We start from the raw sequence: 25,401 nt of genomic DNA, 5'->3' as shown, positions 1-25,401 counted from the left end.
ACCCGGGCATGTGCCCTTGGCTGGAATTGAACCCAGGACCCTTCAATCCGTAGGCCAACACTCTATCCACTGAGCCAAACCGGCTAGGGCGAACCTGAGGATTCTTCAGTGAGTGTATACATACCTGGAAGAGACCGGTTTACATAGCCATTGATTGTGTGCATTTCAGTCCGGGGCCGAGCAGATGCCTGTGTGGAGGACTCATATGTTTCTGAATGCCAACTTTTTCCTGATGAGAGAGGATGCAAATGTAAGCCCAACTGAGTGTCTGTCTCATGACTGACCCTCCTTTTCTTCTTCCCTCTCTCCCATGGGGTAAAGACTGCTCACACTTTAAACATTTCTTCTTTTTTATAAAAAAAAATTTTTTTATTGATTTCAGAAAGGAAGGAGAGGGAGAGAAAGATAGAAACATCAATGACGAGAGAGAACATTGATTCCCAGTCAGGGAACATGCCCGGGGTGCGGGAGGCGGCTGATCAATGATTCTCTCTCATTGTTCATGTTTCGGTATCTCTCTTCTTCTCCCTTCCACTCTGAAATCAATAAAAATAAATAAGTAAGTAAATAAATAAAAGTTCAAAGGTGAAGATAAAAGAAGGTATATTCATTGAAGCAGAGAGTAGAATGGTGGTTTCCAAGAGCTGGGATGGGGGAAATGGGGAGATATTAGTCAAGGGTACAAACTTTCAGTTTTAAAATGAATAAGTTCTGGGGATAGAAAGCACAGGCATGATAATCATAGTTACTAAGAGTGTGTTGGAAAAAAAAAAAGAGTGTGTTGAACACTGGAAATACGCTGAGAGTAGATTTCACGTACACTTGCCACACGCAAATGTTCACTGTGAGAAAATGGATGTCAAATTAGCTTGCTGTAGTTAACTATTTCACTTTATGTATGTAAAATCATCACCTTAAATATATGCAATGTACAATTTTTACTAAAATTTTCTTAAGTTAAGCAAAAAGTCCTTGTTTGTGGATTTAATGAGAGGGATTAGGCTAACCTGTGACCCAGTTCCTGCATCTTACCTCAGCTGCCAATGAAACCATGGGTGCATTTAGGGGTGGGGATTCATTGTCATTTCCACCTCCTTCATTTCTGAACAGTAAAGTAGTTTATGATCTTTCTAGAATCACTTCTGGACAATAGCAGCTCTCATTTCAAGTACCAGAATAAATTAATATATTTGCTTTCTTTCAGGAGTTCAAAATTCAGATTGCAGCTCACTAACCTTCATCAAATACAGCAAAAAGCAGTACAAATTCGTGTGTCGTTTCTTTGGCCAGACTCCCTGCAAAAGAAGCGAGGGCATTTATTGTCTATTGAAAATCCTTTCCCAGCAAACTGACACTAGGAGGAGACATTACTTCATCAACAGCCTGAGAGTAGCACAGATGTAGTCCTTTGTCTCTTGTTAACTTTACCATAACATCATTTCTTTGGTATGAGGTTTCCTATACCAATGCTTCTAAAACTCTTCGGGTGCTCGCTTCGGCCGCACATATACTAACATTGGGACGATACAGAGAAGATTAGCATGGCCCCTGTGCAAGGATGACACGCAAATTCGTGAAGTGTTCTGTATAAAAAAACCACCACCACAACTATTTTGGGTAAAGAACCTTTTTTTTTTTCAAATTTCAAATTTGTTGCAGACCATGACTTTTGTAAAATGTAATAAAAATGAATTACTAGCCCACTAGCTCAGTGGTTGAGCATCGACCTATGAACCAAGAGGTTGTGGTTCGATTCCCAGTTAGGGCACATGCCCGGGGTTGCAGGCTCCATCCCAGTGTGAGGTGGGAAGAGATTAACCAAAGAACTTATATGCATATATGCATTACCTATGGACACAGACAATAGGGTGGTGAAGGCCTGGGACGGGGCGGGAACCTGGTGGAGGGAGGCAATGTGTGTGTGTGGGGGAAGGGACATCTGTAATAATCTCAGCAATAAAGATTTAAAATATATGTATATATTTTAAAAGATATATAAAATACAAGCCCATATAATTATATTTTATATAGTATATACATATGTGTTCAGAGCAAATATAAGAGAAAAAGAAAAATTACAAAATGTGCCTATAAGCAATTAATATAGAGAATTTCTATTATGTTTAACATTTTTACTTCTGCAGTTGTAAATAAACAAAAAAGTTGTGAGCAAAATAACAACTATCTATATTAAACACCTCAGTCACTTTAAATGAACACCATGTACACCAATATTTAGAATTGTTAATGTTAAAAATGAGCTTGCTTCATGTGTTAATGGTTGAATTTGTTGGCTGTCTTTCTTAGCATTGTATTTCTTCATTTTGGGGGAAAGTTTTCTTTGAAGCCCTATTGTGAGTAGGAAGATTTTTGCTCATGATATTCCCCTTTTGTCTCTCTTGTACCCTGGCTGCTTGGAAAGTAAAAGTTAGATTGGACAAAGAAAGTAACTCACCTATACAAATTTAAAATACAAGCAAAGTTATCTGAAAACTTTATTTTATTTTTTAAATTATCAAGAAGTGGCCCTAGCTGATTTAGCTCAGTGGATAGAACATCAGCCTGTGGAATGAAGGGTCCCAGGTTTGATTCCGGTCAAGGGCATGTACCTCGGCTGCAGGCTTGATACCTGGCCCTTGTTGGGGCGTGAGCAGGAGGCAACCAATCAATGTGTCTCTCTCGCATCCAATGTTTCTCTGTCTCTCCCCCTCCCTTCCACTCTCTCTAAAATTCAATGGAAAAAATATCCTCAGGTGAGGAATAATAAAAAACAAAACAAAACAAAAAGTGCATTGTGGCAACATAGGATGAACACCTGTTCCTCTAGGAAACTAGATTATGCTCCTTTTCATGGGCATGATGCTAGGGGAAAGGAACCTCTTTCAGATTAAAGAACATAAATGCTATCTTTTATGGACAGACCCAAATGTTTGTATTTCCCTGCTTATTTCCTCTCAATCCTACCATTTCTTACACTTACCTTCTCTACAAACCAGGAGGGTTCCAATGAGACCTGAATTCAGATCTTTCACCAGGTCCACATGAGAAAAATAGGAGTAGGTGAGACATGGTGGGTCAGAGGCCATTGGGCCATTCTCCTTCAGGACCTCCCAGACATAGGTATGACTGTCACCAGGAATGACTTTATCATCTTCCTTCTCCCTTTGGCTGGTCTGATCCTCATATTGAGCACCTAAAGCAAGAATGCATAAAACTGTCATTTTTATGCCCATTGTCCACTCAGGGAAACATATCAAATTTATTGTCACCAGTAGATTCTACACAAGCAATAGCCTTTCTTCATCTTTATTTGGAAGACTAATAAGCAGCAGCTATAGCTCGGCCAGCATGGCTCAGTTGTTGAGCATCAACCTATGAACCAGGCGGTCATGGTTTGATTCCTGGTCAGGGCACGTGCCTGGGTTGTGGGCTCAATCTCCATTGTGGGGTGTGCAGGAGGCAGCTGGTCAGTGATTCTCTCTCATCATTGTTTGTTTTTTTTTAACATATTTTATTGATTTTTTACAGAGAGGAAGGGAGAGGGATAGAGAGTTAGAAACATTGATAAGAGACAAACATCAATTCAGCTGCCCCCTACACATCCCCCTACTGGGGATGTGCCGGCAACCAAGGTACATGCCCTTAACTGGAATCAAACCTGGGACCCTTTGGTCGGAAGGCCAACGCTCTATCCACCGAGCCAAACCAGTCAGGGCTCTCATCATTGTTTCTATTGCTCTCTTCCTCTCCCTTCCTTTCTGAAATCAATTAAAAAAATGACAAGTATGCAAAGCCATAGAGATACAAAGCATATCAGTGGTTGCCTGGGACTGGGGATGGAAATGGGGCTTGAACTTGAAAGAGAGAACTTCTTTAAGTGTCCTAAAGCTGGATTGTGTTGATGACTGCACAACTGTCTAAATTTACTAAAAGTCATCAAGCTACCTTAAAGGGGTGAATTTTGTGGTATCTAATTTGTACCTCAATAAAGCTATTTAAAAATGCTATGAGGTAGCTATACACAAAAATCAATTTGAGATGGTGTGAAGGGTAAAATAATAAAATTTCTAGAGGAAAGCATAGAAGACAATTTTCGTGACTTTGGGATAGGCAAATGTCTTAATAAACAGGACACAAAGCTCTAAAATAAAAGAAAAATGTGATAAATTTTTGTGTTTCATTAACTGTTGAATTTCTATGCTTCATTTACTTTAAGAACATGTGTTTATGAAAATAAAATTAAGATAGTAAAAATTCAACCCACAGACTAGAAGATATGCAAATATTTATATGTCTTTGGATTGGTATTTTGAATATAAAGTACCTCCACAAGTCAATAAGAAAATAATAAACAACTCATTTGTTTTCAACAGGATAAACGCTTAAACACTAGATCAAATACTTTACAAAAGGATATGAGAAAAGTCAACAAACTCATAGAATGATATTCAACATCATCACAAATTTACTTGACAGTTGTGGGCTCCCAGACTAGTATAAGAAGGTCAGGAGCTTCTTGATCATAACATCCTATATAATAAAACCCTAATATGCAAATCAACTGAATGGCAGAATGACTGGTTGCTATGACACACACTGACCACCAGGGGACAGACGCTCAATGCAGGAGCTGCCCCCTGGTGGTCAGCCAGAAGCCAGATTCATGGCTGGCAAGCGCAGTGGTGGTGGCAGGGAGCCTCTCCCGCCTCCGCAGCAGCACTAAGGACCCCTCAGGGGATGTCCGCCTACAGGCAGACATCCCCTGAAGGGTCCCAGACTGCGAGAGGACACAGGCTTGGTTGAGGGACCCCCCCCTAGTGCAAGAACATCATGCACCGGGCCTCTAGTAAAAATATGAAGGCTCATGATAGGACTACAAATCACATGGGCATTAGGCCATCACCTGACTGTGTTGTTCCTGGGCAGAACCACTGTAGATGCCTGTGTGAGAAATTAGATAATCAATTTTCCCAAACCTTACCTGGCTTAGGGTACAAGTGCTATATGCTGCACAATTGTGAGAACTCTGGACTCTCTCAAATGCCCCTAGACTTATTTTAAATGCTCCCAAGTAGATAAGCCTCATGGAAATAGCCAACCCAGCTCCAGCCAGAACTTGGAATGATTTTTCCTCTATACCATCTGCCCCATCCTATCTCCTTCCCCCAATCCAGGTCAGCCCTAGCCTCATGAGTGCAACCCAGAAAATTAAGGTCTTCCAATTTCAGAATAAGAAATTGGTCAACATATAAGCACAGTTAGGCTGTACAACATAGAGCATGTGCTCCAATAATTTATTAAGGATTTTCTTGAATCTTCTTGATCTATATCTACCTGGACAATATCATAGTCAATTGTGGCACCCTCTTCACTCCCTTCCTGCATTGTGAAGTTTAAGGAGAAGATCGTTGAAGCGGGGACTGTGGCCAAACAGGTTGTTTGTTTTAACGAGGTCAGCTTGTGCTTCTGCTAGTTGTCTCTCATCCCCTAGTGGCATCCATATTTAGAAATGGGGGGAGGGGAAGGAGAGAAAATATCTGAAAAGTCAGAATCTAAAAAAGGAGAAGGAAAATTCTGTTTCAACTTTATACCATGAGTCTTGATTCCTCTCTAGTAAGTTTTCTGGGCATAGGAAGGCAGATGAAGTGGGAATTTTAGGATCTGTGGCTTGGATTCCCTTGGGAGAAGAGGGGACCAAATAAAAATTCAGGGGATTAGATTAAAATGACAATGTTCTTAACTTCACGAGAGAGGCCTAGGTTAGCCTCTTAACTCTACTATTCATTAGTTTTATGACCTTATACTCAATATTCTTCTATGCCAAGATGACAGGACAGTAGGAGGACATTTTGACTCACCTTCAGATGCTTTCCAGTAGGCAACACCAACGGCATGAAGACTGACCGCATGAGAAGCCATGTTCTTAAGTGTAATGACCACTGTGTCAGAAACCTCAGCCCGAATGGTAGGACCCAGCAGACCTGCAAGAATGAGATGGACCCCAAAGGTCACTTGGAGGGTGGCACTCCAGAAAACCTGTTTTTATGAACGTTATGGTCTGAGTCACAGTGGAGAAGCATGTCTCTGTGGTTACTGATAAAAAGTGGTAGTCGAATGAATGTAGAAACTGCTATCACCAGCTCAACCTTATGATTGTTCTGAGGACACAGTTCTGGCAATTCATTCAATGCATTCATTCATTTAACTAATAGTAGCTGAGTTCCGACTACAGTATATTCTAGAGACTGTCCTAGGCAGCGGAGATATAGTGAATAGGACAGATCATGGAGATCACAGTTGAGAGACATTAAGCACATAAAAAATAAATAAGCCCAGCCAGTGTGGCTCCATGGTTGAGTGTTGACCCATGAACCAAGAGGTCATGGTTGATTCCCAGTCAGGGTACATGTAAGGGTTGTGGGCTCAATCCCCAGTAGGGGGTGTGAAGGAGGCAGCCAATCAATGATTCCTGAATAGGTGGGTTGATATCTCTCTTTAGAATTTGGGGATACTTGTCACCTATAATTTTTAGCAATAATTCTAAGATAGAAAATGTTTCATCTTAACATCTTATTGCATGCTTATTTGACATCTAAGTGAAGGTATCAAGCAAGCAGTCAGAACTGAAGATATAAACTTAAGATTATTAGCATAGAGATGATATTTTAAAGCTATAAGACTGAACAAGATCACCTAGGGACTGAAGGTAGAAAGAAAATAAAGCAAATGCAGGTCCACGACCCTTGGCACTCTAATATCTACAGTAAAAGCAGAGGAGGAAGGGCCAGCAGAAAAAAACTGAGACTATTCACCCAGTGTGTTTCCCGATAGGTGGTAGCAGATACCCAGTTTTATAATAAACAACCAATACTGTTTTCATACCCATCCATGGTGGCCTGGGCTTGGCAGTGTTGAAAAGGTGATCCGTGAACTCTACAAAGACAGTCTTTTTGTATATGACTGAGGTGTTGAATGGAAAAGATCTTGGCATTTCAGGAGGAAACCTGTGTGAAAAAAGGAAAAAGTTATATGATAAATCATAGCCCTAGCTGGTTTGGCTCAGTGGATAGAGCGTTGGCCTGCAGACTAAAGGGTTCCGGGTTTGATTCTGGTCAAGGGCACATGCCCAGGTTGCGGACTCAATCCCCAGTGGAGTGTGTGCAAGAGGCAGCCAATAAATGATTCTCTCATCATTGATGTTTCTATCTCTCTCTCTCCCTTTTTCTCTGAGATCAATAAAAAATTTTTTTTAAATGATAAATCAGCCCTAGCTGGTTTGGCTCAGTGGATAGAGCATCGGTCTGCAGACTGAAGGGTCCCAGGTTCAATTCCAGTCAAGGGCACATGCCCAGGTTGCGGGCTCGATCCCCAGTAGGGGTCATGCAGGAGGCAGACGATCAATGATTCTCATCATTGATGTTTCTCTCTCTCTCTCTCTCTCTCTCTCTCTCTCTCTCTCTCTCTCTCTCTCTCTCTCTCTCTCCTTTCCTCTCTGAACTCAATAAAAATATACTTTAAAAATGATAAATCATATAAGTGATACCCATACAGTGCATCAGCCAAAAAATCATTTGCCAAAGCAATAACTACAGTATCCTTCAATTTCATCTCTAAAACAGACTATAACTTTTATCTAAGAACCTTATATTCAAATTTTGTCAGTATGTACCTAAAATTATACTTCCCTTCATAGGGATACCAGAAATAAGGAATACAACAGAGAAAATGACCTTCCAATGAAAACTATGTATATTGAGACCTACAGGTGCCAGGAGCTATAATTTAGAGTCAATCCTCCATTAATACTAATTATTTCTTAAAATATATCTTTATTGCTTTCAGAGAAGAAGGAACAGGATGAGAGAGATAGAAACATCAATGATGAAAGAGAATCACTGATTGGCTGCCTCCTGCACACCCCACACTGAGGATTGAGCCCACAACCTGGGCATGTGCCCTGACGGGGAATCAAACTGTGACCTCCTGTTCATAGGTCGATGTTCAACTGCTGAGCCACACCGGCTGGGCTAATGCTTATTATTGTCTACAGTCAGATACTCTCAATTATCCATTTATTTGTGGATCAGCTACTAAATCAGAAATTTTATAATTATATAAATGTTCCCAAAATGTTTCCTATGCCTAAAGGATAAAACTCTTTTAGGTGAAGGCTGGTTCCGAAAACCTTTTCCTCTCTCCTTACCTGACAAGTTAGGTTGTTGTTTCCTGAGGCCCAGTTTAGGTTGAGTAATCAAAAGGACCAATGCGAATCCTAGTGAAGAAGACCCCCATGAATTGGTAGAAAATACCAAGTGGTTGAGGTGAGTATTTCCACGCACTGGTTTTCATCTGCTAATTATTTTTGCACCCCAGGGAGTGTTTCTGCAGATTTCTATATGCCATAGAGAGCCGCTCCTGGCTTATGCTCCTGGACATCTAATCTCTCACCAAATTTTACCAACTGGTTTTGTTTCAACGATCAAGAGACTATAGGCACAGTCATGAACATTTCAGGAATGAATATTCATGTGGAGAAAGCAAAGGCTCTTGCCCTGGAAGAAAGTTTTCACGTGCAGATCCTGGTCTCCAAACCTTGATCAGTCAAAAAAAAAAAATTAAGCACTCACTCCCCCCACAGATGTATATTCATTCATTTATAAACCATACTAGAGGCCCAGTGCATGAATTTGTGCACAGGTGGGGTCCCTCAGCCTGGCCAGCGATCGGGGCCATCGGGACTGTCTCGCCCAGTCCTGATCAGGGCCGATGGGGGCCAGCCAGCCAGGGGGAGGGACCTCGGGAGGTTGGCCGGCCACAGAAGTTAGTTATGAAAGCACACTGACCACCAGGAGGCAGCACCTGCAATGAGCATCTGCCCCCTGGTGGTCAGTGCACGTCATAGTGACCGGTTGACCAGTCGTTCAGTCGACTGGTCCTAACGGTCGCTTAGGCTTTCAAATATAGAGATACTACATGCCACTGTGCCATCATAAAACACATGCTAAAAATAAATATGAAAAAAGAGAGGTTTTTAAAGATATATAATTACATGTGGAGTGGGTGTTGTTTCTGGTTTCTGATGTCTTATTGACTCTCAAGGGCTTTTGAAAAGCAGGAGATACGCCTGGCCCGTGTGGTTCAGTGGCTGAGCATCGGCCCATGAATCAGGAGGTCAAAGTTCAATTCCCGGTCAGGGCATATGCCTGGGTTGTGGGCTCGATTCCCAGTGTGAGGACAACACACTGCAGGAAGCAGCTGATCAATGATTCTCTCTTATCATTGATGTTTCTATCCTTCTCTCCCTCTCCTTTCGTCCCTGAAATCCATAAAATATATATATGTGTGTGTAAGAAAAGTGGGAGATGTGATGGAAGGAGGACAACACAAATAAATGGTGATATACTTGGTATGGGATACCACTGAAGAAAGAACCCCAAACATTAGCTACAAATGACAACAATAAAGATAAGGTGGCAGAAAGGAGAGGTAGCTTCCGCCTGTGGATATTAGTATGCTTGGAGCAAAAGCCACACCATACCTAGGATTACCAGGATGTGAAATCAATAACAAGGTACCTGACATTTATTGCTTATTTCTTTCTCAATCTTTTGCTGAAATAACAAAAATATCAATGTTTATTTCAGGAGCAGCCACACCAAAGAATCATTCATTCCTGTAAGAATTTTTTTTTCCTTTTTCTTATAAAGGCTTTAGTAGGAATGCTGAGGTAGAGAAGGAAAATGCAATATAAAATTGAGAAAGTTGCTAAACTGAAAAATCAGTGATGTACAAGGAATGAATCAAAAGATACCTTGAAGGAAATGAAAATGAAAACACAACAACAACCCCAAATCTATGGCACAAGGCAAAGGCAGTCCTAAGAGAGAATTTCATAGTATTACAGGTCTATCTCAAGAAACAAACAAAAAATCTCAAACAAACAATCTAACTTTACACTAAAAGGAACTTGAAAAATAAAAAGCCCAAAGTGAGTAGAAATAATAAATACTAGAGCAAAAATAAATGAAATAGATTAAAAAACAAACAAACAAACAAACAATACCAAAAAAATCAATGAAACCAAGAGCTGGTTCTTTGAAAAGTTAAAGTTTGATGAACCTTTAGCCAGACTCATAGAAAAAAAAGAAAAAAAAAGACGGAGCCCTAGCTGGTTTGGCTCAGTAGATAGAGCATTGGCCTGTGGACTGAAGGGTCCCGGGTCCAATTCCAGTCAAGAGCACATGCCTGGGTTGCGGGCTCGATCCCCAGCAGGGGACGTGCAGGAGGCAGCCAACCAATGATTCTCATTATTGATGTTTCTATCTCTCTCTCCCTCTCCCTTCCTCTCTGAAATCAATAAAAATATATTTTTAAAAATACAGGAGTCAAACAAATAAAATCAGAAATGAAAGAGGAGAGGTAACAACTGACACCAAATAAACACAAGGGACTGTAAGAAAATATTATGAACAACTATATGCCAACATATTGGACTATGTGAATCAATGGATAAATTCCTAGAAACATACGATCTTCCAAAACTGAATCAGGAAAAAATCAGATAATCTGAATAGACATATTACTACTAGTAAAATCGGAGGAGTAATAAAAAACTCCCAACAAACAAGTCCTAGACCAGATGGCTTCACAGGTTTTTTGTGGGTTTTTTTAAAAACATTCAAAGAAGAACTAACATCTATTCCTTGTCAATCTATTCCAAAAAATTCAAGAAGAGGGAAGACTCTCAAGCTTATTTTATGAGGCCAGCACATTATCCTAATTCCAAAACCAGACAAAGACACTACAAAGAAAGAAAATTATAGGCCAAAGTCCCTGATGAACATAGATGCTAATATCCTCAATAAAATATTAGCAAAACAAATCCAGCAATACATTAAAGATCGCACACCATGATCCAGTGGGATTTATTCTGGCGATGACAGGTTGATACAATATCTGCAAATCAATAAACATGCTACACCACATAAACAAAATGAAGGACAAAAAACAACAACACATGATCATATCAATAGATGCAGAAAAAGCATTTGATAAAATCCAGCATTAATTTATGATAAAAAGTCTCAGTAAAATGGGAATAGAGGGAACATCCCTCAACAAAACCACAGCCAACATCATATTCCATGGGCAAAAACTGCAGATGTTTCCCTTAAGATCGAGAGCAAGGCATGGATGTGCGCATTCACTACTCTTAGTTGACATTGTAGTGGAAGTACTAGCCACAGCAATCAGACACGAAGAAGAAATAAAAGGCATCCAAATTGGAAAAGAATAAGTAAAACTGTCATTATTTGCAGATGACATGATGTTATATATAAACAACCCTAAAGATTCTACCAAAAACTACTAGAACTGAGAAATGAATTCAGTGAAGAAGATACAAAATAAATATCTAGAAATCAGTTGCATTTTTATATACCTACTAAAGGCCCGGTGCACAAAATTTGTGCACTCAGGGTGGGGGGGGGGGGAGATGTGTGTTCCTCAGCCCAGCCTGTGCCCTCTTGCACTCCGGGAGCCCTTGGGGGATGTCTGACTGATGGCTTAGGCCTGCTCCCCCCTGGGAAGCGGGCCTAAGCCAGCAGTCAGACATCCTTAGTGCTGCTGCGGCGACGGGAGAGACTCCCGCCACTGCCACTGCGCTCACCAGCCATGAGCCCGGCTTCTGGCTGAGTGGAGCTCCCCCTGTGGGAGTGCACTGACCACCAGGGGGCAGCTCCTGCATTGAACATCTGCTCCCTGGTGGTCAGTGTACATCATAGTGGCTGTTTGTTCAATCTGCATATTAGCCTTTTATTATATAGAATAATGAGCTGCCAAAAAGGGTAGAGGTGAGGCCATAAGACCTTTTTTGTGAGGCACACAGTTATCCTCCACCCACCCAAATCAGGAAACACTGGTGAAGGTGGAAAAATGCATCCAGGTTCCCATCAGGGTGAAACCTGAGTAAGTCCCTGAGTTTGTGCTCCTTGAGTTTGGATGAGGGGTGTGGCCCAGAGACACATGTTTGAACTATTCTAGTGAACAATAAAAATCCATCAAATTGCAGACACAGCAGACCCTGCAATGTGAGTTTCCAGGAGTCACACCCAACTCGAACTGCACAGAATGTTCGAAAAGAGAGGGATGAACAGACAGCTGCTCACAGAAGGAGGCTCTGTGAGCCCCAGACATGTCGATGTGGAAACCAAGGCAGAAAGAGTTAGCTGAGGAAACCAGGGAGACTGCCTCTTAAGAAAACAGAAGGGGTTGGGTGGGCCTTAGAATGGTGAGCCTACACCTAACAGTGAGCACTCACTCACATAAAGTCAAGACTGTTGGGAGCACGAGGAGAAATTGACCAGCGTACAGTCACAGAGGAAGACCTTCACACCCTTGGAGGGACCTAGCAGCAGATTGGCTGAAAAGGCTTCTTGAACCTGTGCATTGGTTTTTTAAAAAAATATATTTTTATTAATTTCAGAGAGGAAGGGAGAAGGAGAGATAGAAACATCAGTGATGAGAGTGAATCATTGATTGGCTGCCTCCTGCATTCCTCCCCCCTCCCCCACCCCGCCACTGGAGATGGAGCCGTGACCTCCTGGTTCATAGGTAGGCTCAGCCACTGAGCCACACCAGCTGGGCCTGCGCATTGTTTTGAGTTGACCTCTCTCAAAGAGACCAAATGAATGGGGCAAAGGTGAGGCTGAGTTCATTCTCACCTCTCTAGGCACCCTCCCCTCCCACAAAGCCCTGCATTTCACTCCATTCCAGGGTTTTCTAGGCACCCATCCGAGAAAGCACGTAGCAGGAGCAGCTCTGCCAACCCGAGGCCATGACAAATGACTTTCTGTACTGGCTGAGGGCCACAGGCCAGAGTACTGATAAGAAAGCTCTTCCAGTAAAAGGAGTTGATTTACCGAGGAAGGAATGAGGGCCTGCATTTTTAGAGAGTCACCAGCATGCTGCAGGAGCAGGTTATCAGAGGCACATCTTGTCCACTCGTGGTACACTGACACCTTACTTTCAATCACACCCGTGGCTATATGGGGGATCCCTGCTGACCAGTTACTAGTGGAGGAAAAAGCCTGGGAAGTCTTGATATGCAGATGTAAGCCAAAAACTGATTGCTGTAAATCCCCAAGGGGCCAAACTTCGGCCCTTGTTGTTGATTGTCCTTTTGGCTAGAAAGAGAAATGGCCCGCCCTAGCCGGTTTGACTCAGTGGATAGAGCGTCAGCCTGTGGACTGAAGGGTTCCGGGTTCGATTCTGGTCAAGGGCACATGCCCGGGTTGCAGGCTCGATCTCCAGTAGGGGGCATGCAGGAGGCAGCCGATCAATGATTCTCTCTCATCATTGATGTTTCAATTTCTCTCTCCCTCTCCCTTCCTCTCTGAAATCAATAAAAAATATACAGTGGGGCCTTGACTTACGAGTGTCCCGACTAACGAGTTTTTCGACATACGAGCTGTCTCTCGGCCGATTTTTTGCTTTGAGTTGCGAGCTAAAATTGGGTTACGAGCCAGCTTCAGATACCCCACCGCTAGTTGGCGTAGCGAACGTCACAGTGAACGCCACAACATCAGCCCAACATCCCGTGTCTCACTCGTTCACTTTAATGATTTGACATACGAGTAATTTGAGTTACGAGCTCCGTCACGGAATGAATTAAACTCGTAAGTCAAGGCCCCACTGTATTAGAAAAAAAAAAAGAAGAAAAGCGAAATGGCCCAAGGTTCAAATATATACAGACTAATGGACAACAGCAAATGGCTTGGTTGTCTGGTCAGGGGCCCTGAAAGAAAAGACTAAAATATCAGGGACAAAAGTGTCTCTGGGCAAGGCTTATTCAGTGAATAGACACTAAATAGAAAGATCATTTCATATGTTAATGCCATCAGAGAGCATCTACCATGGAAGAAGCACAAAACAATAATGTGGACAAAATTACTAGCAATGAACATCAGCTATCCCAGTGCTAAGCATTTCTGGTGGCAGGGAGAGAATTTATGCATGGACACAAATGCATGGATTCCTTCTGACTAAGGCAGATCAGGCTAGTGTAGCCCCCCAAAGTCCAACCTGTCAGCAACAGAAACCAATGCTGAGTTCCCAATATGGTACTGCCTATCATGGAGACCAGCCAGCCAGTTGACTGCATTGGACTTCTTCTGTCCTAGAAGGGATAGCACTTCATTCTGATTGAAAGAGACATGCATTCCAGGTACATGTTTAGCGTTTCCTGCCAGTACCACTCACTGAGGACTTACAGAGGGTTTGAGTCCCTGATGTGGGATCTGATATAACATCATGTCAGACCAGGGGACCCACTGTACAGCAAAGGATGTGCTGGAGTGGACCCACGACCATGGTCTCCATTGGCTTTATCACATGCTCCCCCATCCAGAAGCTTCTTAAAGCACAGCTAAAGATGCAGCTTGCACAAGTCCCTGGGAGGATGGAGGGCCAATCTCCAAGATGCTGTATATGCATTCATTCAAAGATGCTTATGTCCCCAATAAAAGGGCACATGGCTTTAGGAACCACAGAGTGGCAACAACAAAAGCTCTACTTACCATCACTCCCCACGACCCACCTAGCGACTCTGTGTTGCCCCTCCCTGCAGTTCTGGGCTTGGCAGTCTAGAAGGCTCACTCAGAAGAAACACAAGAATCTCATTAGTGAGAAGCTAAAGGTGACGCCTGGGCACCTGGGGCTACTCATAAGTACCAAACAAGCAGCAGGCCAGACTTGGAGCTCCAAGGCTGTGATCATGAGTAGGGGAGGTGTTGTCACACCAGGGTAGGCAAGAATGCGCTACACCAAAGGGCAACCATACCACCTTAAGGGCACGGTGCATTGGAAGGGGTGGCCAGGAAAAAACTCAACCCCCATCCACATGTGGGGAGGGGGAAGCTGGAGGATGGCCCTGGGTCAGGAGCCCAAGACTCCTCCCTTTCTTTCCCAAAGCATCCCACAGGCCCTTCCCAGGGCACGCCACACCCCTTCCCACAAAAGGCCATGCCCCCTTCCCAGGATAGCCAGCGATTAATGACTAATCAGTATCTATAATAATAAAAGTGTAATATGCTAATTAGACCGGAGGTCCTTCCAGACAACCTTCCAGACGAAGCCGGGGCTGCAAGGGAAGCCCAGGTCCTGGGTGCCGGAGGAAGCCCGTGCCGGCAGCTGGGGGAAGGAAGGCCTACTCTTGCATGAATTTCATGCATCGGGCCTCTAGTGGAAATATAAAGGCCTGGCCAAGCTGGCCCAACTTGGGACAACTCAGAAGGGTCATTCCAGCTCCAGAGCTCCATGTACGGTCGGCCTGCACTGCAGCCCAGCTTCTCCCTCAGCCCACCCCTGCCTCTGCCCTGTCGTTCCCTTCCCTTCCCGTTCTGGTCCTCAGAGCACTCTAAAGCAACTTCCTGCACATTCATCTCTGTTTCGCAATATGCTTCCAGGGAACACAACCAGTGACATTAATTCATATTTAAATGTGCTCCAATTTCATCCATCTCTAAAAATTTCCATGGCACTAGCTTTGGCATAGACCTGCGTGGTTTTTAGTTATTTAAACATTATTTGATGCTGATATCATTGTGTGTACTCTTCCCTTCGGTCCATTTGTCCCATCTCCTGGCCACTTTGAGACTTAAGCCCTTCCAAACTTTTCAACTCATCCCCAGTGTGTTCCTCTTCCTCTTTCCCCATTTTGTCTCCTAGGTTCTGCTGAGTCTATCCTACCCAGTTTCTCCAAAGTTTCCATTGGTTTCTAACAAGACTCAGATCCATGTCCAAGGATAGGTATTTGACATGCACTAGCACAGTTTAATATTTCTGACCAACATGAACATATAAGACACACAGAAAGTGTTTACTAGAGCAAGAGCTTGGAAAAGCAGAGAGGGAAAAGGATCAACAGTAGACAAAAATTGCCCGGCCGGCGTGGCTCAGCGGTTGAGTGTTAATCTATGAACCAGGAGGTTGCAGTTCAATTCCTGGTCAGGGCACATGCCAGGGTTGTGGGTTCGATCCCCAGTGTGGGGCGTGCAGATCAATGACTCTCTCTCATCACTGATGTTTCTATTTCTCTCTTTCCTTCTCCCTTCCTCTCTGAAATCAATAAAATATATTTTTTAAAAAAGAGTGGACAGAAACACATGTTTCTCCCTCTGAGGGAAGAGTGAAAAAAACAAGAAGCCAGATGAAGAAACAAGGTTGTGAGACAGAGAAACAGGAGGCCTAGGCCTAGGTTCAGAGTAGGTCAAAGGGACACACTATACATTCCTAGGAGCACTAGCAGCAGCCAGGTGTGGGGTTCAGTTCAGAGATGAGCCTATCCAGGACCATATAGCTCCCCAGCCTGAGACCTTTTCCATTAGAGTGAATATTTTTCACTGGAACAAAAATACGTGCCTGTCTCAGTTTCAGGGTAATCTGCACAGTAAGTGACAAAATGTTCCAGGATTCATAGGGTTTACTCCTTCCTAACTTTTGTGGGGTTTTTGTTTGTGTATTTCCCTGGAGACTGGATATATAAGTCTTGCCAAATATATTTGGCAACAATGTCCTTGGCATGAACTGTTCTTTCACATTTTATCTAAAACCAATCAGAAAACCTGTTCTATTTCCTGACCCCTGCTTAGAAGAAGCTGAGCAGCTGCAGGAACAGATAATATAAAACTGAATTTCCCCAGATGTTTATTTCAAAGCTTGGCAGAGCTTGTCAGGATGTGTTCAGCGTCAGCTGATCCTGTTAGTATCAAAATAATCTAGACTATAAAATGGTATCATAAAAATAAAAATTCTAGCCCTAGCTGGTTTGGCTCAGTGGATGGAGCGTCAGCCTGTAGACTGAAGGGTCCTGGGTTCGATTCTGGTCAAGGACACATACCTGGGTTGCGGGCTTGATCTCCAGGAGGGGGTGTGCAGGAGGCAGCTGATCAATGATTCGCTCTCATCATTGATGTTTCTATCTCTCTGTCCCTCTCCTTTCCTCTCCAAAATCAATAAAAATACATTACAAGAAAATGAAAAAACAAACAAAACATAACTACTATTCTAACTTAAAAAAAATAAAATAAAAATTCTACCAATTTTTTCTTGGTAAGTACATGTGACTGCCTACACAACAACACAAAGCTAGACAACAAATCCTTTTCTCCATTCAATTCAATTTTTCACTCAGACTATAATTCACTATGCCACAGGTTGCATGTTAGAGGGGAGCTACAAAACAAAGCACAATGAATAAAGTACAATTATCTCAATATTAATTTTTAACAATATCAACATTAATGGATACGTGGCTAAATGGTCAGTTAGATACCACGCTATTGACTATCTGAATCTCTACTTCTGGGTCATTAACATGGCACAGCTTCCCCTATATAAACTATACAAAAAACTTATATCCCTTCCTCATACTATATGTACACAGTGAGATACTACTACACCGTGATTAAAATGATGAGAAATACTGGCAACATCTAATGTTGTCCAGGATGTGTCGAAATTGGCACTTTTACGCATTGTTGGTGGGACTATAAAACGGTACAGCCATTCCGGAAATCTGTTGGCAGTCTCTTATAAAGTTAAACATGCATTTACAATATGATCCAGCAATTTCAATCCTAGATTTTTAGCTAAAATAAATTAAAACAGATGTCCACACATAAAACTTGTACAGGAATGTTCATAGTAGGTTTTATATTAGTTCCCAAACAGGAAACACTCCAAAGGTCCAGGTGACAGTGAATGGCTATGCAAATTATGATATGTTCCCATAATGGAGCAGTAATTAGTAATAAAAAGGCTAGACAGTGGTCGGCAAACTGCGGCCCCTTGAGTGTGGCTCTTCCACAAAATACCACGTGTGGGAGCGCACGTACAGTGTGATTGAAACTTCATGGCCACACTCAAGGGGCTGAAGAGCCGCATGTGGCTCGCAAGCCACAGTTTGCCGACCACTGGGCTATAACTATTGCATGCAACAACCTGGATAAATTTCCAAATCATGATGCTGAAGCTAAAAAGCCAGACATTGAAGAGTGCAAACTATATGATTCTACTGACATAAAACTCTTAAAAAGTAAAAAATGAGTCATGATTCCAGAAAGCAGCTTATTGCTAGAGGCCTGGTCAGGGAGGGAAACGCAATGAAAAGTTGCAGAATGGTTGATGGAAATGTTCTATATGTTGATTAGGGTGGTGCTTATGTAACTTCTATGCATTTGTGAAAACTTACCAAACTGCACATTTAAAATCTGTGCATTTGCCCTAACCGGTTTGGCTCAGTGTATGGAGCGTCGGCCTGTGACTGAAGGGTCCCGGGTTCGATTCTGGTTGAGGGCACATGCCCAGGTTTTGGGCTTAATCCCCAGTACCTCAATGATTCTCTCTTACCATTAATGTTTCCATCTTTCTCCCCTTCTCCCTTCCTCTCTGAAATCTATAAAAAATATTTTAAAAAATTTTTGAAAAAAGAAAATAAGCCTCATTTAAAAAATAAAATAAAATAAAATCTGTGCATTTGCCCTAGCCAGTTTTGTTCAGTGGATAGAGCCTCGGCCCGCAGACTGAAGGGTCCCGGGTTTGATTCCAGTCAAGGGCATGTATGCTGATCCCTGCCCCAGTGAGGGCGAGTGTGGGAGGCAACCAATCAATGTGTCTCTCTCACATTGATGTTGGCTTTCTCTCTCTCTCCCCCTCCCTTCCACTTTCTCTAAAAATCAATGGAAAAATGTCCTTGGGTGAGGATTAACAACAACAAAATAAAATCAAATCTGTGCACTTCATTGTATGTAAGTTATACCCATGGTAGGCAAAATTTTGTCCCTCATGACCTTTGCTTATGCCTATGAATTTGTTACCTGGCCAAAAACAGCAACCAACAACATATGGAATTATGGTTGCTAATTAGCTGACCTTAAAAGGGGAGAGTTATCTGGGTGGGCCCAAGGTAATCACAAAGGTTCTTTTTCGTTTGTTTGTTTGTTTGTAAATCCTCACCTGAGGATATGTTTCCATCGATTTTTAGAGAGAGGGGAGAGACAGAAAGACACATCACTGTGAGAGAGACATATTGATTGGTTGCCTCCTACAGGAGTCCCTCTGGGGATCGAGCTTGTCACTGAGGTACATGCCCTTTGACCAGAATCGAAGCCGGGACCCTTCAGTCCTTGGGCCAACTCTCTATCCACTGAGCCAAACTGGCTAGGGCCACAAAGTGGAAGAGGGAGACAGAAAAGGTCTGAGAGATGTAGTGGAAATTTAAGTCAGACAGATTCAAAGCATGAGAAATTCTTAATGCACTCTTGTTAGTTTGAAGATGGGGGGCACTACATGGAATTGAGAGGAGGAACTGAATTCTAAATAAGCCTGGAAGTGAACTCTCCCCGGAGCCTCCAGTAAGGAACACAGCCCTGTCCACACCTTGATTTTGGCCTTGTATGACCCTGAGCAAAGTACCCAGTCATGCCCACTGAAACTGTGAAATAAATGGATTTTCTCGCATGCTTCTAAGTTTGAGGTAACTTGTTACACAGCAGTAGGAAACTAAAAGAATACTCCAAATAGAGGTAAATATTAAGAACAACAAGCAAATAAAAATTCAATTAAAATCATGCTTCTAAATGAAATCAAAGATGATATTATAAACTATACTGAAAACAATGAAAAGTAAACTCTTCATACCACAACCTATGGGATACGGAAAAGATGTTCTGAGAGAAAAATATATACCATTAAGAGCCTTCACTATTTTAAAGAAGGACAAAAAAGAGAAAAGTACATATAACTTTTCCTAAGGTATTAGAAAAATACAGCACAATAAACTCAAAGACACTAAGAAGAGATCATTGATGAGGGCAAAATCTAAAAAAATGAATTAAAATAAAAAATAACTACAAAACCCTGGCCAGGTGGCTTAGGTGGTTGGAGTATCGTCCTGTACACCAAAAGGTTGATGGTTCTAAAAAAAAAAGTTGAGGGTTCAATCCCTGGTCAGAGCATGTGCAGGAGGCAGCTGATCAATGATTCTCTCTCATCATTGATGTTTCTATCTCTCTCTCCTTATCCCTTCCTCTCTGAAATCAATGAAAAATATTTTTAAAAATGAAAAAGAGATATAACTACAGACACAGAATAGTTTAACAATATTACAAAACTGTTATGTAACTTGATATCAGTACATTATCAAATACATGGATAACTGCTTTCCAGGAAAATATATATAACCAAATTTGCCTGAAGAAGAGGTAGAAAAATCTGAATAAATTGATGACCATATTGAAAAAGTTATTTAGTACTACTTTCCCAAAATACATCAGAACCCCCCAAAGATGAAAAGCTTTTGAACTCATGGCTAATACTATCCTTATGCCAAAATTGGGCAAAGAAGTCAAAACCACATCACACACACACACATTACAACAAGAGACTAAACTTCTGTGTAATGTTGATGGGATCTCATTGCTCTCCTTCTCTCTCTGGAAGCTATGTTCTCTCTCTTATGCTCCTTGCCTCTTTGCCCTTTCTCCATCCTGTAGCTTCCAGAGTGGTAGCATCATAATAATAAAAGGCCAAAAGGCATCACGACCAAAACGACCAAACGACTGGCCACCAGGAGGTGCATGGAGCACCCCTCAGCCATAACAACCTAACAACAGGTCTCTATGACGCCCACTGGGTCCTGCCTCCCACCCAGCGTGGCCAGCGGGTGTCAGTCTGGGTCCCGCGTCTCGCCTGGTGGGGCGGGAGTCAGTCTGGGTTCCACCCAGCGTGGCTGGCGACAGTTAGTCTGGGACCCGCGTCCCACCTGGCACAGCAGGAATCAGTCTGGGTCTCGCGCGATATCACGCACTGGACTTCTAGTCTATCTATATATATAAAAGCCTAAGTGACCAGCCGACCGACCGATAGCTATGATGCACACTGACCACCAGGGGGAAGATGCTCAACGCAAGAGCGGAAACCACAGGCATGGAAACATGGAACAGACTGAATTTCAGAGGGGATGGGGGAGCGGGGAGGGCGGGAAGAGATTAACCAAAGATGTTATAGGCATACTAGAGGCCCAGTGAACGGATTTGTGCACCAGTGGGGTCCCTTGGCCTGGCCTGTGCCCTCTTGCAATCCGGGACCCCTCGGGGGATGTCACATTGATGTTTTTGGCCCCATCCCTGCAGGCCAGGCTGAGGGACCCCACCGGTGAACGAATCCGTGCACTGGACCTCTAGTGTGACAGTAATAGTCAATGGACAGGTGGCTATTGTAGAAGTGCCAATGGTCAAAATGAAGTTCAATCCCTTTATGACTTCTGACCCGAGCAAGAACCATAAAAGGCATTTCAACACACTTTCCCACATTCAAAGGAAGATTATGTCTTCTCCTCTTTCCAAAGAGCTGAGACAGAAGTACAATGTTCAATCCATGCCCATCCGAAAGGATGATGAAGTTCAGGTTGTTCAAGGACATTATAAAGGCAGCAAATTGCCAAAGTAGCCTCAGTTTACAGGAAGACAAATGCCATCTACACTGAACCAGTACAACGGGAGAAAGCTAATGGTACAACTGTTCATGGGGACATTCACCCCAGCAAGGTGGTGATCACTAGACTAAAGTTGGACAAAGACCGCAAAAAGATCCTTGAACGTAAAGCCAAATCTCGCCAAGTAGGAAAGGAAAAGGGCAAATACAAGGAAGAAACAATTGAGAAGATGCAGGAATAAGGTAATATTATATACAACTTTCATTACAAACTTAAAATGAAAAAAAAGATTCAACGGACAAAACAGAACAAAATATCAAATAGGTCAGTTCTATGAAAGGGACAGGCAGTTAGCATTTACGCTAATAGCACAGATGCGCACATGCCTTGCCTGGAAATGCTTTTTCAGCGCTTAACTAGCATCACAGCCATTCTAACCTGTTGTCTGCACCTTCCTCCAACCAGTCATATCCCCACAACCCTGGTCAAACTCTATGGAATGTGTCTTTACCTTGTATCCACGTGGAGCTCACTGAGTCGTTCACTTTGCACGTAGTCCCAGGACAGTTCAACTGTGCCCAGGTAGTATCTTCTGGTGGCACTAAAGCTGACAGGCAAAAGGCACAGAAAGAAGCAGGTGGCCAGCTCTATTTGCATGGCTCTTACGGCTAGGAAATGTTCAACTGGAGAAACGAAAGATTAATTCTTCTCTAAAACATCCTTGGCTTCCAAGAGAGAAAAAGGTAGATCTTCTATGATTTAGTGAAAAGTCCCAAAATTTCTGCAGAGGATTTTAGGGAGCGTTACCTGCTGGATGTGACAGCAGCAGCACTGAGCAGTAAGGGATAGGATTGCTTCCTTTTTGGCTGTGGGAAGCAACCACAGGAAGAACTGACTAGGAAAAGGGCGGCTGAGCTAAAGCTTAACCCATTCACCTCTGAGAACAGTAAGAGCACGAGAATACTGCTTTAATCAGAACCTTTAAGGAAAGGAAGAGAAGGAGGGGGAGGTCAAGGTACTCATATTCCCAGCCTACTCCGACCCTCTTCCTTAGTAGCAGCAACAGATTCTGGAATCCACTTGCATAAGCAAGAGTAACCAGGATCCTAATAGCCTCCCTACTTCTCCCCTGGCCCCTCACACGCCACCACTGACTTCTTAAAGCTATGAAGCAGCCCAGCCCGTGTTGCTCAGTGGTTGAGTGTTGACCCATGAACCAAGAAGTCACCAGTTCGATTCTCGGTCAAGGCACATGCCCGGGTTGTGGGCTCGATCCCCAGTATGGGGTGTGCAGTAGGCAGCCAATCAGTGATTCTCTTTCATCATTAATGTTTCTATCTCTCTCTCCCTCTCCTTTCCTCTCTTTCTAAAAATCAATAAAAACATATTTAAACACACACACACAAAAACTATAAAGCGGATCCTGTCACTCCTTTGCTCAGAACCCTCTACTGGTCTCTAATCTCACTCGGAGTAAGATCCTGGGTCTCTACCAAGGCCTAGTGCATCTACCATGATCTGCATGTCCCTTCTTCTGACCTCCGTGGTCCCATCTCACTCTGGCTACTGACCTCCTTGCTTTTCCTTAAAATACAAAGCAAACTCTTGTGCCTAAAACTTGCCACTGGCTATTTCCTCTTCTTGAAACACCTTTCCCCCAGATCCCCACACATTCCCACTCCCACATCTCCTTCAAGTCTTGACTCAAATCTTGCCTTCCCAATGAGCTCCAACAAGGACCAACTTTACATGGTAAGCTCTGTACCCACAATGGCACTACTGATATCCGTCCTGGCTTTGTTTTTATTTACTTTCAAAAAATATTTAAAAAATCAAAATATTGATTTCAGAGAGGAAGGAAGAGGGAGAGATAGAAACATCAATGATGAGAAAGAATCATTGATCGGCTGCAACCTTCATGCCCCACACTGGGGATCAAGCCCACAACTGGGGCATGTGCCCTGACTGGGAATGGAACCTTGACCTCTTGGTTCATAGGTTCACACTCAAGCACTGGGCCACACCGGCCGGGCCTGGCTTTGTTTTTATGCATAGCACTCATAACCACCAGAAATGTATGTGTCTATTTATCTTGCATCATTGTTACTTGAGGCTTCTTACGTTTGCTTACATTTGGCCCAGGTATAGGATACTGTATCTCCTTACATCAGAAACCTGCCATGCTTAGTTCAAGCAGAGAAACTATTGGGTTAATATACATTAGGGGGAGTGTATCTCCTATACAAAGTATAGGAGATAATAAGAAGAAACTTGACCAGGGTTGCAGTAAGAAATGTTATCACTGAGAGTTCAGTTCTGCCCGGGTAAGAATGTGTTTGGCAGCAATTGGTGAGATGTTGTCCAGCTTGGAAACAAGCCAGAGGAAGGCCCTTTGATAAAAATGTGCGGTACCTCTCTCTACCAGGCACCAGGATGCAGAGGTAATAACTGCATGTACTACATGCCAGGAACTGTTGTAAGTGCTTTCTAATGCAGCTGCTATTCTTTTAAAAAATATTTTTTTTATTGATTTCAGAGAGGAAGGGAGAGGGAGAGAGAGATAGGAACATAGATGAGAGAGAAATATTGATTGGCTGCCTCCTGCACACCCCACAATGGGGATCAAGCCCGCAACCTGGGCATGTGCTCTGACCAGCAATCAAACAGGTGACCTCTCAGTGCATAGGATGATGCTCAATCACTAAGCCACACCGGCTACAACTGTAATTCTTGTCTTCATTTTACAGGTGATGAAACTGAAGCATAGAGAGGTTAGGCAACTTGGCCATGGTCACCCAGTTTGTAAGTGGTAGCATTCAAACCCAGGTAATCTGGTTCCAGAAGTCATGCTCCTAACCCCTAAGCCTCAGAGATGAATAAAATCCAGGTCCCGCCTTCTGGGAGACACAGTCCAATGGGGGAGACAGAAAAGTATCCCCATAGTTACACTACAGGGTGATAAATTCTCTGCCAGATGCTTTACACATTATCTGATTTAATCCTCACAATGCAACTGCAAAGAAAGGTGTTTCAGGAAAAGGAAATAGCAGGTGCTAAGTTCTAGGCACAAGAGTTTGCTTTGTATTTTAAGGAAGAGCAAGGAGGTCAGTAGCCAGAGTGAGATGAGACCATGGAGGTTGGAGGAAGGGACATGCAGATCATGGTAGATGCACTATACCCTGGTAGAGACCCAGGATCTTACTCTGAGTGAGGTCAGAGGCCAGCGGAGGGCTCTGCAAAGGAGTGACAGGATCTGCTTTATAGTTTTTTGGGTTTTTAAAAAAATATGTTTTTATTGATTTTTAGAGAGAGAGGAAGGGAGAGGGAGAGAGAGATGAGGCATCGAGGTGCACAGAGATTAAATGGTTTGCCTAAGACTATGCAACTACCCATCTGTCCTAGGCACTGGGTGCACAGTTGTGAAAAATAAAAACAGCTGAGAGACAATAAGCAATACTTCTAATACATTAGTATCTTATTCACTGTGTTAGAAGGTAAAATAAATGTGCACAAAAGAAAGTACAGTCAGCCCTTCGTACCTGTGGGTTCTGCCTCCTGGGGTTGGGGATCCTCAGATGTGGACAGCCAATGGTAATCATTGTTGTACAACATCCTATCCTATCTAATAATAGACAAACATGGTAATTAACCATACCTCCGCTACGGTTCCCACTGGCTAATCAGGGTGATATGCAAATTAACTGCCAACCAAGATGGCGGCTGGCAGCCACGCAGCTGAAGCAAACATGAGGCTTGGTTGCCCTGGCAATGGAGGAAGCCAAGGTTCCCCGCCTGCCACGACCCAGCTCTGAGCTCCGGATGCAACACTGTTTCAATTATAGAAGCTAAACAAACCCAGAAACCTGCTTTCAGCCAGCCACCCTCAGAGCTGGAGCCGCAACAAAGTT

The 25,401-nt window shown here is 43.0% G+C and overlaps 1 protein-coding gene, 1 non-coding gene and 1 pseudogene across 2 annotated transcripts in view; 2 read left to right on the top strand and 1 right to left on the bottom strand.

The window, feature by feature from the left end:
• F8 (coagulation factor VIII) overlaps nucleotides 1-22,605 on the bottom strand; it is a 96,247-nt gene extending 73,642 nt beyond the window's left edge. The window contains exons 1-6 of the mRNA XM_059679620.1: nucleotides 22,005-22,605; nucleotides 6,883-7,004; nucleotides 5,859-5,981; nucleotides 2,981-3,193; nucleotides 1,236-1,295; nucleotides 125-229 (exon numbers count right to left, since the gene is read on the bottom strand). Of these exons, the coding sequence (XP_059535603.1) occupies nucleotides 125-229; nucleotides 1,236-1,295; nucleotides 2,981-3,193; nucleotides 5,859-5,981; nucleotides 6,883-7,004; nucleotides 22,005-22,150 (769 nt within the window). The 5' untranslated portion in view covers nucleotides 22,151-22,605. The remainder of the gene's footprint in view (nucleotides 1-124; nucleotides 230-1,235; nucleotides 1,296-2,980; nucleotides 3,194-5,858; nucleotides 5,982-6,882; nucleotides 7,005-22,004) is intronic.
• Nucleotides 1,487-1,593, top strand: LOC132225338 (U6 spliceosomal RNA). The gene has a single exon (XR_009450861.1). It is a non-coding gene; the product is annotated as a U6 spliceosomal RNA (small nuclear RNA).
• LOC132224427 (large ribosomal subunit protein uL24-like) lies at nucleotides 21,256-21,770 on the top strand (annotated as a pseudogene).
• Nucleotides 22,606-25,401: the final 2,796 nt, after the last annotated feature.

Source organism: Myotis daubentonii, chromosome X, assembly GCF_963259705.1.
Source record: "Myotis daubentonii chromosome X, mMyoDau2.1, whole genome shotgun sequence".
Classification (NCBI taxonomy): Eukaryota; Metazoa; Chordata; class Mammalia; order Chiroptera; family Vespertilionidae; genus Myotis; species Myotis daubentonii.
Note: the sequence above shows the minus strand (reverse complement) of the source record. Positions and strands in the feature narration are given on the sequence as shown.